Source organism: Molossus molossus, unplaced genomic scaffold (assembly GCF_014108415.1).
Source record: "Molossus molossus isolate mMolMol1 unplaced genomic scaffold, mMolMol1.p scaffold_m16_p_8, whole genome shotgun sequence".
Taxonomy (NCBI): Eukaryota; Metazoa; Chordata; class Mammalia; order Chiroptera; family Molossidae; genus Molossus; species Molossus molossus.
In genome coordinates this window covers 92,872,826-92,887,760 of record NW_023425402.1, presented here as the reverse complement: position 1 = coordinate 92,887,760, position 14,935 = coordinate 92,872,826, and the positions used below count along the sequence as shown (strand labels likewise).

At 37.5% G+C, this 14,935-nt stretch overlaps 1 protein-coding gene across 3 annotated transcripts in view; it reads right to left on the bottom strand.

Moving 5' to 3' along the window:
• Positions 1 to 14,935, bottom strand: part of VTA1 (vesicle trafficking 1) — a 60,147-nt gene that overhangs the window by 29,564 nt on the left and 15,648 nt on the right. For 2 of the 3 annotated variants that reach the window (XM_036248516.1, XM_036248517.1), the window contains exon 2: positions 678 to 772. In XM_036248516.1, the coding sequence (XP_036104409.1) occupies positions 678 to 772 (95 nt within the window). Of the gene's footprint in view, positions 1 to 677; positions 773 to 1,709; positions 1,810 to 14,935 lie in introns of those variants that run through there. The other variant, XM_036248518.1, reaches the window with a different exon arrangement.

Sequence of the window (14,935 nt, the reverse complement as noted above, 5' to 3'; positions counted from 1 at the left end):
CATCAAAACTATCTTGAGCGGTTAACAGCAGCAGATGACAGGGGCTCTGGGTCAGAAGGCCAGAAACATATACCAAGTTATAGAGAACACTAATGCCCATGGCTGCTTATTACAACTAGGCTTTGATCAGAATAACTTGCAACATTTATAAATAGCCTGTGAAACTATACAATGGTCTCTCTTCATAACCTGCAAAATTCAAGGTGACTCATTAGTCACCTACCACATTTCTTCTAGTGGGGGAGAATGCACACATCATAAGAGCATCTTACCCTGGGACCAAGAGTGGGAGAAAGAGAGGAGAGACAATTAACATTTCCTTCATTGTTCCTTTCATTAAATAGCCATTTCAATCATCCGTGCGATTGCATGAGGAAAGGTTAGAAAGGATTCATTACTTATGAAAGGATGACTCAAAGGCCATCTGTAATAACATGGAACAAGAAATAATGGCATATGCAAAGATAATGGTACCTATTTTGAATTTTGCTTACAACTCCCTTAGCAGTACGATACAAACAAAATCAAAACAAACAAAAAAACTATGTCTATTTTTTCATCAGCTATAATGACATTGCTGATAAGGGAAAGAACTAAAATGACAACATATGCATACACAAATGAAAATAGCATTTTAAACATTAATCAGAAAATAAATTATCACTGTTTTAACTCACAGCTTCTAACTGATCCATTAGCTTTGATAAAAATTTACGGCATTCAGGAGTTTTACTATCAATCTTCATTCCAGTCTGCATTGCATATAAACGACCTACAAAAAACAGAAAAATAATTTAAACAATATAATTTTCTAACATCTTTTTTGACTGAATTTTTAAATCATTTAAAATTTAAGTAAACTTAGAAATAAAACTTTGATTTACTATGAATCTTATTTACAAATATAAAGAACACAAAATATTCTATGAATGCAAGAAATTCATGATGATGATAACACATTTTTACCAAGTAAGGCATTCTCTTAAAAAAAAAAAAAAAAAGGACTAGGTCCTAAGCTGTCAAAGAGAACAGTGATTTCATTGGTTAGTTGGGGCACTCAGAAAAATAACCCACATGTAGAAAACCATATGCCCAACCATCAGATAAGTGATGTTGATAAAATATACAATATGGGCTGGAATAATGGAAAATATGACTTGAGATGAGGCTAATAAAAATAATTGTTTTAATCATTTTTATATACACATATGTGTATATAAAAATGATCTCTCTAAAAACATTAATGAAAACATTAGAGCTAAAGACTTCTCTGACTAATAGCTTTTCCAATGATAAGAGCCACATGTGAACAGTTTGGTGGTATTTGTTATCATTGGTGTGTACATATATTATCTGTAATTTACCTCTTACATTCAACAATATGTTTTGGATGTCTGTGTTCGTGCCACCGTGCTCTACCATATGGACACACCATTCTAACTTAAGCACATTTAATTTTTTTAAATGTTTTTTTCTTTATTGATTTAGAGAGAGAGGAAGGGAGAGAAAGAAACACTGATGAGAGAGAACATTGACTGGCCACCTCCTGTGTGCCCCGCACTGAGGATTTGGCCCACCACCTAGGCATGTGCCCTGATCAGGAATCAAACTGGTGACCTCTTGGTGCATGAGTTGATGCTCAACCATTAAGCCACACTAACTGAACTAACTATAGCACATTTTAATTATTAAAAATCATATTTTCCTACCATATCTTATTGTGTATACATTCAAGTTCCTTGAGGTAAATATCAACTGGGATTCCTGGGTCATAGTATGTGTACCCTTTTCACTTTGAAAGCAATTCTTTTTTTTAATCCTCACCTGAGGACATTTTTCCATTTTTTGTTCAGATAGAGTGGGAGGGAGAGAGAGGAAGAGAGAGAGAAACATCAACGTCAAAGAGACACATGGAGTGGTTGCCACCCACACGACCCAACCAGGGCCGGGGATAAACTGCAACTTAGGTACGTGCCCTTAGCGGGAACTGAACCTGGGTCTCTTGGGACCACAGACCAATGCTGTAACCGCTGAGCCAAAATAGCCAGGGCTGAAAGCCAATTCTTAAACTGTCCTCCAAAATAGGTTACTTATTAACATACAATTATATCTACAACATATAAAAGCATCCACTTCCCCAAACTTATAAAAAACTGATATTACTAAACTTCCTGTCAATTTCAGGGTTGAAAGTGGTACCTCACTGTTTGGTTTTGCATTTTCCTGACTACTAAATGGGTGTTAGATATTTAGTGGACAACCCTATATCCTCCTTTATGAATTAGGAGTATCTATCAAAAAAAAAAGAAAACACTTTCACCAAATTTTCTATTAGGTTATTTGCTTTTTAACAAATTGGCTTGTGGCTGTTCTGTATACAGTATGAAGTAGGAACATGTTCTCCCAAATGGAATCCTGTGAACACTATCCTCATTCCCTGTTTCACTTTATTCATCATGTAATCATCTTTTATTTATCCTGTCTCTACTCCAACTAGAATTTAAACTCTGTGATGACCGCAATTTAAATCTATTTGGTTTGCTGACATATCCCTGGCATCTAGGCTAGTACTTGGCCTTTGATAAACATTTTCAGAACAGATAAGAGAATAGCTCATTCTGCCCCACTAATTTAAATGCCACTTTTATCATTCATTATCATATATTAAGTTTTCATGGGATAAAAGGACCCAATTCTGTGTATTGTCCACCCTGCTTCCTTAGTCTACTGGGTCTATTGCTGCTTTATTCGCTAGTTTATAATATGGTTTGATACTTTCAGGATTTCCAATTCAATTATGTCTATCCAATCATTTCTGCTTTAAAAGCATATTAATATACACATAATGTGTATGTTCTGTGTTTTTAATTTTAGTAACTTTATCTGAAGGAACTACTGTTTAATGCTTAGGCTTTTAGGGCTATCTCGTGGTTAAATTAATTTGCATTTTTCCCCAAGGTTTTGGCACCTGTCTCAAAAATAACTTAATAACCCTCCCTTTCCTAATGATTTGTGATTCTTCTTTAATATACATAATTTAACTTTACTTTTATTCCTCACCCGAGGACATGCTTAGAAGAAGGTGGGTGGAGAGAGCGCGAGAGAGAAACATTGATCCGTTGCCTTCCATATGTGCCCTAACTGGGGATCCAATCTGCAACCCAGGTATGTACCCTGACCTGGAATGGAACCAGCAACCTTTCGATGCATAGGAGGATGCTTAACCAACTGAGCCACTCAAGCCAGGCCATAATTTAATGTTTTCTATTTCCTGCCTATTTGATTTTGCTGAGATCTCAGATCAAAGATCATCTCCTTATATGATAATATCTGTAACTGTTATACTTCCCTCTCAAATTTAAACTTACAATGTCTTATTGTATTACCAAAATTTTCTAAGGAATTTTGTGTCATTACTCTTAATTTTAAGAGGAAGGCTTTTAGTTAAGACTAGGAAATGTTAAGATATAAATGGAAGCATATTAAAAAAATTAAGTTATTTGAGCAAAATCAATTCAAACAGGGTAGCACCAAATTAATAGTGGTTAGGAGTGCTCCACCGACAGAAGGCAGAGGAAAGACTTATATAGAGAAAGTGCAGAAGAGAGGAAATCATTGATTGGCTATAACTTAAAGCCTCCTTGGCTGCCTGTGATTGGCGGTCCTTAGAATTTTGATTTAGTAACAAACATTGATAGGCTTAGATTTCAGTTTTGCTTACTTAGGTTGCCACAGCATTAGAGCCACATCAGTCTAATGGCCTCCTTGTTTAATTTCATGCCAGGTTGCTTATATTTCCCCTAGTAGAGTTACTGTCCTAAGCTATACTGAGGCTGAAGCCTGTGAGACCCACATGATCCCAGGAATTGGCAAAACAATTGGCTGAGGTGTGGGGGAAAATATTAGCATTTCTATTGATATTTTTTGTCTCAGTCTCTTAAATTGTCTATGTTTTATAGCTTTTTTTTTTTTATCCTCACCCGAGGACATTTTTGCATTTTTTGTTCAGATAGAGTGGGAGGGAGAGAGAGGAAAAGAGAGAGAAACAGAAACATCAATGTGAAAGGGACACATTGAGCGGCTGCCACCCACACGACCAACCAGGGCGGAGGACAAACTGCAACCGAGGTACATGCCCTTAGCGGGAACCGAACCCGGGTCTCTCTGTACCGTAGGCCGACGCTCCAACCACTGAGCCAAACCGCCCAGGGCTGTTTTATAGCTTTTATAATACATATGGTATTAGTACATCAATACATAAATGTAATTTATAAATAATTTATATAATATATTGGAGATTTGTGTTTAATTATATTTTTTCCAACTCATGTGGATAGCTGACCACAAGGTTAAGAATCACAGTGCAGCCCTGGCAGGTTTGGTTCAGCGGTTAGAGCATCGGCCTGTGGTCCAGAGAGACCTGGGTTCAGTTCTCACTAAGGGCACGTACCTCGGTTGCAGTTTGTCCCCGGCCCTGGTTGTGCGGGAGGCAGCCACTCAATGTGACCCTTTCACGTCGATGTTTTCCTCTCTCTCTCTTCCTCCCACTCTATCTGAACAAAAAAATAGAAAAATGTCCTTGGATGAAGATAAAAAAAAAATCACCACTCACTGCATTCTCACTCCTCTCAAGTATAAATAGTATTTTCTTACCCTAACCTAGCCCATGCCTCTTCCCCAAGACCCCATGACTTCTACTGTATTCCTTGGAACTACTTCATAATCTCCTCCTCAGATTCCTTCTCCCTCTGTTTTGTCTTAACTAAAATCTGCATGTTACTTAAAGAAATCATTTGCAGTCCTCTCGAGTAGTCATTTTTAATTGTCTTATATCTCTCCTATCTCAGGATTGGCAAGCATGACTGGTTTTCTCTTTGTATCCCAGCATTTCCTCAATGTCTTCTGAACATGCTAGTCTAAGGCTCCTGCCACCGTCTTCCACTTGATCTTGTTATGCTTATAATCACCCTCGGACCTCCGTGTTCTTTCATCATAATCCTTGTTCACACAGCTAATCAATACTTGTGGCAGAGACTGCCAGCTTCCTTTCCACATCCGCTCTTCCCATTTTCTTACTAACAAGACCCCTACATTATTAGGGGGTTGTAATATACCCAGACAAAATAGTACATTTCCCAATATTCCTCAAAGCAAACTATGGCCATGTAACTAAGACTAATATCATGCAACCAGAATTTGTTGGGAGAGACTTCTGGAAAGTCACCTTAAAGCAGAAAATGATAGCCAGGAAAAGATCTGACTGACACTTCCCCTTTTCTCTCCCTGCTGCCCAGAATAAAAATGAATGACTGAAGCTCTAGTAGACATCTTGGACACAGCAACCTTGAGAATGGTAACCATGTGCTGGTTTGTAGATTTGAAACTGAACAGGAGTCCCTAATGACTTCGTGGAATTTGCATACTGGCACTGGGTACTGCCAATATCAAACTTTCTTTTAAATGAGGAAGTAAACTGTATATTACTTACTTATTTTTATTTTGGATTTTCTGTGATTAGAAAGCAAATCTAATTCTAATGCATACACAGTGCCATGTTCTCAATTCTTACTGACCCTGACCTCTAATAACTATATGTACCCTCCCTTATATGCCAGTCATTCCATAATTAATTTATCATCACAAACCTCCAAAATCAGTATATCAAGCACTCACTTTAAACACAATATCCTTTTCCCCCCAACATTCAACTATGCCTATTACAACAGGCTTCCAGTTCACTGGTGTCTCCCTACTTCTTCATGATAGTCTTCTCTCCTTTAACGTCCTTCTGCAACCAGCTTTGACTATATAAGATGTTTTTATAGAACACTGCGGTCCTATCTCCTCCTACCACTGAATCATTTGACATCCCTCTGGTAAAAGCACACTCTTATATAAAGCTATCCATGCTTTTTTCTCTATACCTATATTCGAGCCTCAGAGACCATTGCTTGTTAGTATCACAATAAAGATCATAATTATCAAATAAGCTCAATCCTTGCCTTCCTAATCTCTCAAATAACTATTTCAAAGAATGTGAATCTCATTTAAAAAAAAGAAAAGAAAAACTGATCCAAAAAGACACACAGAAAATTTAAGACATTAATTATTTGTTATCTATATACAACATTGACCAATATGATAAAACATGTTAACATTAGTACTGTACTCACATGAAATATAGTACTGATAGTTTCATTTTTCAGGTCTTTCTCCTTATTCTCTAACCATAGTAACAAACACTATGTGAATCCTACCATTGGGAGTGTAGTTAGCTACTGGTAGACCAACTTTGGAAATAAATGGCTATCAAGCATAAGTAATGGCCCAGATAATATGAAATGAGGTTGATTCCCAGATTTACTTTGGCTTTAGTGAAAGCCATCTCAGAACTTAACTATTCACCAGACATGCAGAAATTAATCCAGCATTTTCTTGTCACCATGTACAAGAAATTTATTCCTATGTAAATAGTACAATTTTTCAGTTTCAGATTTATTATTTACTTCTACTATTGCTTATAATAAAAATGGAGTCAGTCTGTCAATTTATCTATTTCCTCTGAAGCAAATAAAATCATTCTCACTTTGCTATCGCCAAAACCATAATCATGCGCCCTCACAACACAAATATAAACAAATATCAGCTTCTTGTCTTTTAAAAGTTAACCTCATTATGGATGGCTGATTCCTGAAATACAGTGTAATGACAATATAGTTTACTGGTTTTCCTAAATGCATATTTTTTGTTTACATGCAAATTTTGTCTTTGCAGTTACAAGAACATTATTGTACAGTAACACTTTTAATTGAAGAGTTGGATCATCTCAGAATCAGAAAAATTTAGGATAAAAAACTGACCGCTTTTACGCTTTTAAATATCTTAGGTGGTTTATAATGCTTAAGTACAGAAAATGTATCACAAGATGCATTCTGTAATTTTAATAAAAGTGAAAAGAAGTTAAATCTACTTATGAAAATTAATGAGGATCTTTTTGCCATAACAGATGGAAAAAAAGGATCACATTCATATAGAACTCTGTTCAAGACAAGTAAGTCATTGTAGCAGCAGCAGTGTGATGAAAAATTAATGTCTAACATGGAAATTACCTACTAAAACAGCATAAATGTGTAGCTAAAATCATCTATAAGAAAATATACTTCATTCATTTCATCAAGGAAATGTGTTTACTTTTATGAATAAATATTATTTGAAGATGAGTAATGAGGCATATTTGCAGAAGGATTAAACACTTTCAGACTAAATTTTAATTTAATGTGAGGCATTTGGTGACAAACATTTACTAATCCTGAAGGTATGTGTAATTCAAGTTCCATAAAATCTAGACATTAACATTCTAACATATTCTCGTTTATAAATGAGAAATATAAAAATATGAAATGCATGGTATTAATACACAAAAGATACATTAAAAGCAATTGTGAAGAGTGATATTTTAATAGGTTAAAAAATGTAGCACTCAAATAGGAATCATTATGGTATAAATTGATGTCTAAAGCAACTTTTATTCCAATGAATAGAATTGAATATATTACTCTAAGTATACTGTAAATATCTGCTATATGGTTAGTATTGCCTTTTGTGTAGAGACTTTTGAATCAAATATTAAAAAGCAAGCATGAATGAATGTTTACTAATAAAGGATATTGACTTCAATCATTCCTTCACTAAACAAACATTTTGGAGCTCAGAATGTCATAATGTATATAAATTAGCAGTTCTAAGAAAACGTTATTACTGAATTCCTAAGAAAAGATTGTTCTGGTACAGCCCCGGCCTGATGGCTCAGTTGGTTAGTGAGTCATCCTGTACACCAAAAAGGTTGTGGGTTCAATTCCTAGTCAGGACACATAAGTAGGTTGTGGGTTCGATCCCCAGTCAGGGTACACAGGGTGCATATTGGAGGCAACCGATCAATGTCTCTCTCTCTCTCTCTCAGATCAGTAAACATCCTCCCATGGGGATTAAAAAAAAAAATTGTGCTGGTACATAGCAAACACTAAGTAACAATTTGATTATTAAAATGAGACCACAGATTTTAATTCTGGCCATTATAGAGTTGATATATTTACCATCCTACCATAAACAACAAAAACTTAGACAAAGTATAGAAAACCCATTTTCAGATAATGGAAACAGCAGAAAACCATAACACCTGGATAAGGGAAAGAAATGAGGTGATATCAATGTTCAGTCCAGCATTTTGCTGGGCCCCACATTCCAGACTAAGAATTGAAGGAGCATCCTAACGGAGTAGTCTTCTGGTTCAGTTGAGAAAACAGACTCTACTTCAGAAAGACTGAGGTAGCTGTAAGGAAAGGGGCAGAGTTCTGAAGAGGAGGGAGCTAAGCAGAAAAGAGCCAGAATCTGTATGGGGTCAACCTTGAGGTTCATCTAGTTCCCTCCCACCATGTACATATGTAGGGAAACTCCACAAGGCCAAAGAATCACAAGAGCTGTGAGCCAAACTGTTTCCAGAACACACACAGGGCTAGGATGCATTCAACCAGGCAGAGCGGAGAACTCCAGATGCTTATCCAGGATACTTAGTAAAGGCACCAAAAGACATATGCTTTAGCAGTAGGCTTTACCAGTCCCCAGAGAAAAGGTTACTTTAGACCTGCACCCTAAAGCTAAAAACAAACAAAATTGGCACAAAGGAATCAAATTCAAAGGCAAATAACTTAATTGTTGGCCAGATCAACTCCCTTTAAAATAAAAAACTATAAACTCCAGATATTAAAGAACTTAAAAATTCACAGTATCGTAAAAACAATAAAAAATTACCAGAGATGGCAACAGGCAGGAAAATGTAACCCATAAGAAAAATAAGTCAAGAGCCCGATAAGATCAAACAATGACAAAACAACAGAAATAGTAGATGGCAGTAAAATACTAGAAAACCATTATAAAGTATGTTAAAGGAAAACATGAATAAAGTGAAGAGATAAATAAAACACACAAAGATATATAAATGAAAGTTTTAGAGATGCAAAATGTAACACCTGAAATAAAAAATTTACTGGATAAGTTTAAACACCACAGAAGAAAAGATTAGTGAACTTCAGAACACACCAACAGCAATTACTCAAAACAAAGCAGGGAGAAGAAGGATGGAAAAGAAAATCAAACCTAGAGTCTCATTGAGATGTGGGAAAATATCAGGTGCTCTAACACATGTATAACTGAATCCCACCCCATAAAAGGTAAAAAAATGTGGCAAAAAAAACCCCAAAAGTGTCAAAAAATTTCACAAATTAAAATCTTTCTCCAGCAAAGTATTTTCCAAAAATAAAAATGAAGTAACAGTTTATTTCAGCCCAGCTGGTGTGAATCAGTGGTTGAGCGTCAACTCTATGCACCAAGAGGTCACCGGTTCGATTCCTGCTCAGGACACATGCCCAACCTGTGGGCCCGAACCCCAGTGGGGGGCATGCAGAAGGCGACCAATCGATGTTCTCTCTCATTGATGTTTCTATCTCTTTCTCCTTCTCCCTCTTTCATTTTATACATTTCCTTAAAACATAAGTTAAAAAAAGTAAAAATGTATTCTAGGTTTTGTGGCATATGTATAAGCAAAAGTATGTCAACCAAAACCAAAGAACAGAAGCAGAGAAAAAAGTTAAGTTCTTAACTTTATAAGTGAGGTGGTTTATTATATGACAGTAGACTGTGATAAGTTACTGTAACTATTAGAGCAACCACTGAATAAAATAAAAGAATATCTAATAATCTCACAGTGGAAGTACAATGAAATCCAAGTGCTTCCACAGAGAATAATTGAGGTTAAAAAAACATTTAAAACCCCCCAAACCTTGCCAAACCACAGAAAAATAAATAACAAATTGATTGAAAGCAGAAAATTATCAAACATTGAAGCTTTTATATGTAATCCTGTGCTGCTCAAAAGTATGTAAGCTTTCACTCTGAAAAATGAAACACAACTGTCATAAAATACCAACCTTACCAAAGATGTTTAAACTTGCATGAATACCAAAAACAAAAACAAAAAAAATGACTGTAAAGAACAAGTTATTTAATGCCACTGACCATGTCCCTTCAATCTTAGGGACAGGTTAAAAGAATCTAAAGATAGCTCTGGCCAGTTTGGCTCAGCGGTTAAGAGTGTCAGCCAAAGGACCAGAGTCGCGGGATTGATTCCAGTAAAGGGCACATACTTCGGTTGCAGTTCAGTCCCCAGCCCTTGTCCGGGTCCTGCAGGAGGCAAACCAGTCGATGTGTTCTCTCTCTCTCTGCCTCTCTGTCTCTCTCTTTCTATCCCTCTTTCTCTCTCCCCCCACCCGCCTTCTCTTTCCCACTCCCTTCCCACTCACTTTATCTGAAGATAAAAGAAAATATATCCTCGGGTGAGGATTTAAAACAAAAGAACCTAATGACAAAATGACTTACTTTACTCAAAAAAGGAGTAACTATTAAATGGTCATTTTTACAAAATAAAAATCATGTTTATATGTTTACAAAAACAAGTATAAGATAAATGAATGGAATGCTAATGGATAAATCAATGATCCAACTTTCTGTATATTTTATATTATTATTTTATTTAATTAATTAGTTTTTGTTAGCTGTTTCTCCTTTCCCCCCACTGATACCCCCTCCCCCTACCTCCCTACCCTGTCGCCAGCTTTGTTGTCCATGTCCATTGTTTATGCATTCATGCATATAAATTCTGTGGTTTATCTCTTCCCCCAACGCCCTCTTCTGGGGATTGACAGTCTGTACCCCACTTCCACATTTCTGGGACTACCCCATTCCTCAGACTGTTTGTTCATTATACTCCACAAATAAGTGAAATCATGTGATATTTGTCTTTCTCTGCTCGGCTTGTTTCGCTTAGGATAATACTCTCCAGGTCCATCTATGTCGTCTCAAAGGATAAGAGATCTTTCTATCTTACAGCTGCATAGTACTCCATTGTGTAAATATACCACTGCTTTTTTATCCATTTGACTACTGATGAACATTTGGGTGGATCTTAGCTATTGTAAATAGTGCTGCTATGAACATGGGGTTTCATATATTCTTTTTGATTGCTGTTTCAGGCTTCTTAGGGTATATTCCTAGAAGTGGGTCAAATAGAAGTTCAATTTTTAATTTTTTAAGGTAACACCATATTGTTTTCCATAGTGGCTGCACCAGTCTGCATTCCCAAGGCAGTGTACTAGAATCCCATTTCCTCCACAACCTTGCCAACACTTGTTTGATGATTTGTTGATGGTGGCCATTCTGATAGGTGTGAGGTGATACCTCATTGTTGTTTTAATTTGCAACTCTCTGATGATTAGTGATGTTGAGCATTTCTTCATATGTCTCTTAGCCATTTCTATGTCCTTTTAGGAGAGGTGTCTATTTAGGTCCTCTGTCCATTTTTATTTTTATTTTTTTTATTTATTTATTTTTTTTAACATTTTCTTTTTTTTTTCTTCTTTTTTTTTTTCCACATCTTTATTGTTGGATGTAAAATGTATTACAGATGTTCCACATTTTTCCCCCATTGACCCCCTCCTCCCCACTCCCGCCCCCCTCCCACCTTTTCCCAAACTATTGTCCGTGTCCATTGGTTATGCATATAAGTTCTTTGGTTTATTTCTTCCCACCCCCCCAACCCCTTTCCCTTTGAGGTTTGTCAGTCTAGCAATGAATTTGTGCTTCTTAATCCCTTCACCTTTTTCATCCATTCCCCCAACCCCCTTCCCAACTGGCAACCAACAAAATGTTCTCTGTATCTATGAGAATGTTCCTGTTCTTCCTGTTCATTTTGTTTGTAGATTCCATTGTTGATAGATATGTATTCATTGCCATTTTGTTTGTTCATACATTTTATCTTTTTCTTTAAAAAGACCCTTCATCATTTCATATAATAATGGTTTGGTAGTGATGAACTCCTTTAACGTTTTCTTGTCTGGGAAAGTTTTTATATGTCCATCGATTCTAAATGACAGCTTTGCAGGATAGAGTAATTTTGGTTGTAGGTTCTTGGTTTTCATCACTCTGAATATTTCTTGCCACTCCCTTCTGGCCTGCAAAGTTTCTTTTGAGAAATCAGCTGACAGCCTAATGGGAACTCCCTTGTAGGTAACTAGCTGCCTTTCTCTTGCTGCTTTTAAGATTCTCTCTTTGTCTTGAACCTTTTGCATTTTGATGATGATGTGTCTTGGTGTGGGCCTCTTGGGGTTCATCTTGTTTGGGACTCTCTGTGCTTCCTGGACTTGTATGTCTGTTTCCTTCACCAAGTTAGGAAAGTTTTCTGCCATAATTGTTTCAAACAGGTTTTCGATTTCTTGTTCTCTCTCTTCTCCTTCGGGCACCCCCAAGATGCGAATGTTGGCACGCTTGAAGTTGTCCCAGAGGCTCCTTACACTATCCTCATTTTTTTGGATTCTTTTTTCTTTCTGCAGTTCTGATTGGGCATTTTTTGCTTCCTTATATTCCAAATCGATGGTTTGCTCCTTGGATTTACGTACTCTATTATTGAAGCTGTGTAAATTATTCTTTATTTCAGTTAAAGCCTCCTTCGTTTCTAACTGTGCAGCGATCATTTCTGACTGGTCCTTTATTATGCTCTTGAGGCCCTCAGTGAGTTCATTGAGCATCCTTATAAGCAGTATTTTGAACTCAGCATCTGTTAGGTTGCTTATCTCCATTTCGCTTAGTTCTTTTCTTGGGGTTTTGTTCTGTTCTTTCATTTGGGACCTGTTTCTTTGTAGCCCCATACCTCTCATTAAGTAATACACAGAAACAAACACAGGGAGGCAGCCAAAATGGGGCTCGCTGAGACCCGATGCTGCTCGTTTGAAAGAATTTAGGAAAAACCTGAAGCAGGATCCAAGACAGCCCAATCCTATGGTTAAGCAAGTAGCAACAGCTTGGGTGGGCTTGAAAGTTGTGTGGGGCGGGGCGGGGCGGGGCCTCAGGGAGTCAGCAGGGCGGGGCTACCAGTGTGAGCCAGGTTGCTGGAGTCCCAGATATGGCGACTCTCTGCCGCCCCAGAGAAGGGCTCACCAAAGGAACAAAGGCCTCTTACAGCATGTTTGTCCCCGAGAAAGCCCCCTCTCCAGCCCTCGCTCCAGTGCCAAACAGCTCAGTTCTTCCCTGTATGTCTCTGGTGCCCCTCGAGCTGCCTCCCCTCCGAGCTTAGAGGGAGAGAGTCCGACAAGTCCGTGCGCGGGCCCTTTAGGGAGCTGCCTGGGGCTCCAGCCAGGTCAGCTTCCCTGAGCCTCAGTTTCTGCTGGTTTTTCCAGCCAAAAGTTATGGGGACTGCTCTTCCTGGCACTGGAAACCTGAGCGGGGCACCTGGTGTGGGACGGGGACCCCTCAGTCCTCAGGAAGGACCTTCCCAGCCGCGGGAGCCTCCTGATTTTTATCCGCCACACTTGGGTGTGGGACCAGCCCGTCGCGCCGCCGGGCTGGAAATTAACCCCTTATCTGATGTATTATTGACAATTATGCTCTCCCATAGAGTGGGTTGCCTTTCCATTTTGGTGGTTGTTTCTTTTGCTGTGCAGAAGCTTTTGAGTTTGATGTAGTCCCATGTGTTCACTTTCTCCTTTGTTTCTGTTGCCTTAGGTGATGTATCAGTGAAAATTTTGCTGCGTATCATGTCTAAAATGTTGTTGCCTACATTTTCTTCTAGGATTTTTATGGATTCAGGAGTCACATTTAAGTCTTTTCTCCATTTTGAGTCTATTCTTGTGTATGGTGTAAGTTGAAGGTCTAGTTTCATTTATTTGCATGTAGCTGTCCAATTTTCCCAACAACATTTATTAAAGAGGCTGTCTTTACTCCACTGTATGCTCTTGGCTCCTTTGTCAAATATTAATTGAGCATATTGTCTTAGGTCCATTTCTGGGTTCTCTATTCTGTTCCATTGATCTGATTGTTCTTGTGCCAGTACCAGGCTGTTTTGATAACAGGAGCTTTGTAATATACAGTGGCTTTGAAATCTGATAATGTGATCCCTCCAAAATTGTTCTTCTTTTTCAAGATTGCTGTGGGTATTCAGGGTCTTTTTTGGTTCCATATAGACTTTTGAAGTACTTGTTCTAATTCTGTGAAGTATGCCGTTGGTATTTTGATGGGGGTTGCATTGAATCTATAGATTGTTTTCGGTAGTATGGACATTTTAATGATGTTAATTCTTCCAATCCATGAACAAGGTATGGATTGTTCCACGTTTTTATATCTTCCTCTATTTCTTTTTTCAATGACCTGTAGTTTTCTGCGAATAGTTCCTTTATTTCTTTGGTTAAGTTTATTCCTGGGTATCTTAATTTTTTTTGCTGTGATGGTAAATGGGATTGTTTTTTTAGTTTCTCTTTCAGTGAGTTCATCATTGGTGTATAAGAATGCCTTCAATTTCCTGACGTTAATTTTGTATCCTGCCACTTTGCCAAATTCATTTACTAAATCAAGTAAATGTTTGATGGAGTCTTTGGGGTTTTCTACGTATAGTATCATGTCATCTGCAAATAATGACAGCTTTACTTCCTCCTTTCCGATTTGGATCCCTTTTATTTTTTCTTCCTGTCTGATTGCTGTGGCTAAGACTTCTAGTAATATGTTAAATACAAGTGGTAAAAGTGGGCATACTTGTCTTGTTCCTGTTCTTAACGGAAATGCTTTTAGTTATTGCCCATTAAGTATGATGTTTGCTGTAGGTATTTCATATATGGCCTTTATTATGTCAAGATATAATCCCCCTATTCACAGATTGCTGAGCGTTTTTATCAGAAATGGGTGCTGGATTTTGTTGAATGCTTTTTCAGCATCTATTGATACAATCATATGATTTTTATCTTTCATTTTGTTTATGTGGTGTATCACACCAACTGATTTGCGAATATTGTACCAGTCTTGCATCCCTGGGATGAATCCCACTTGATCTTGGTGAATA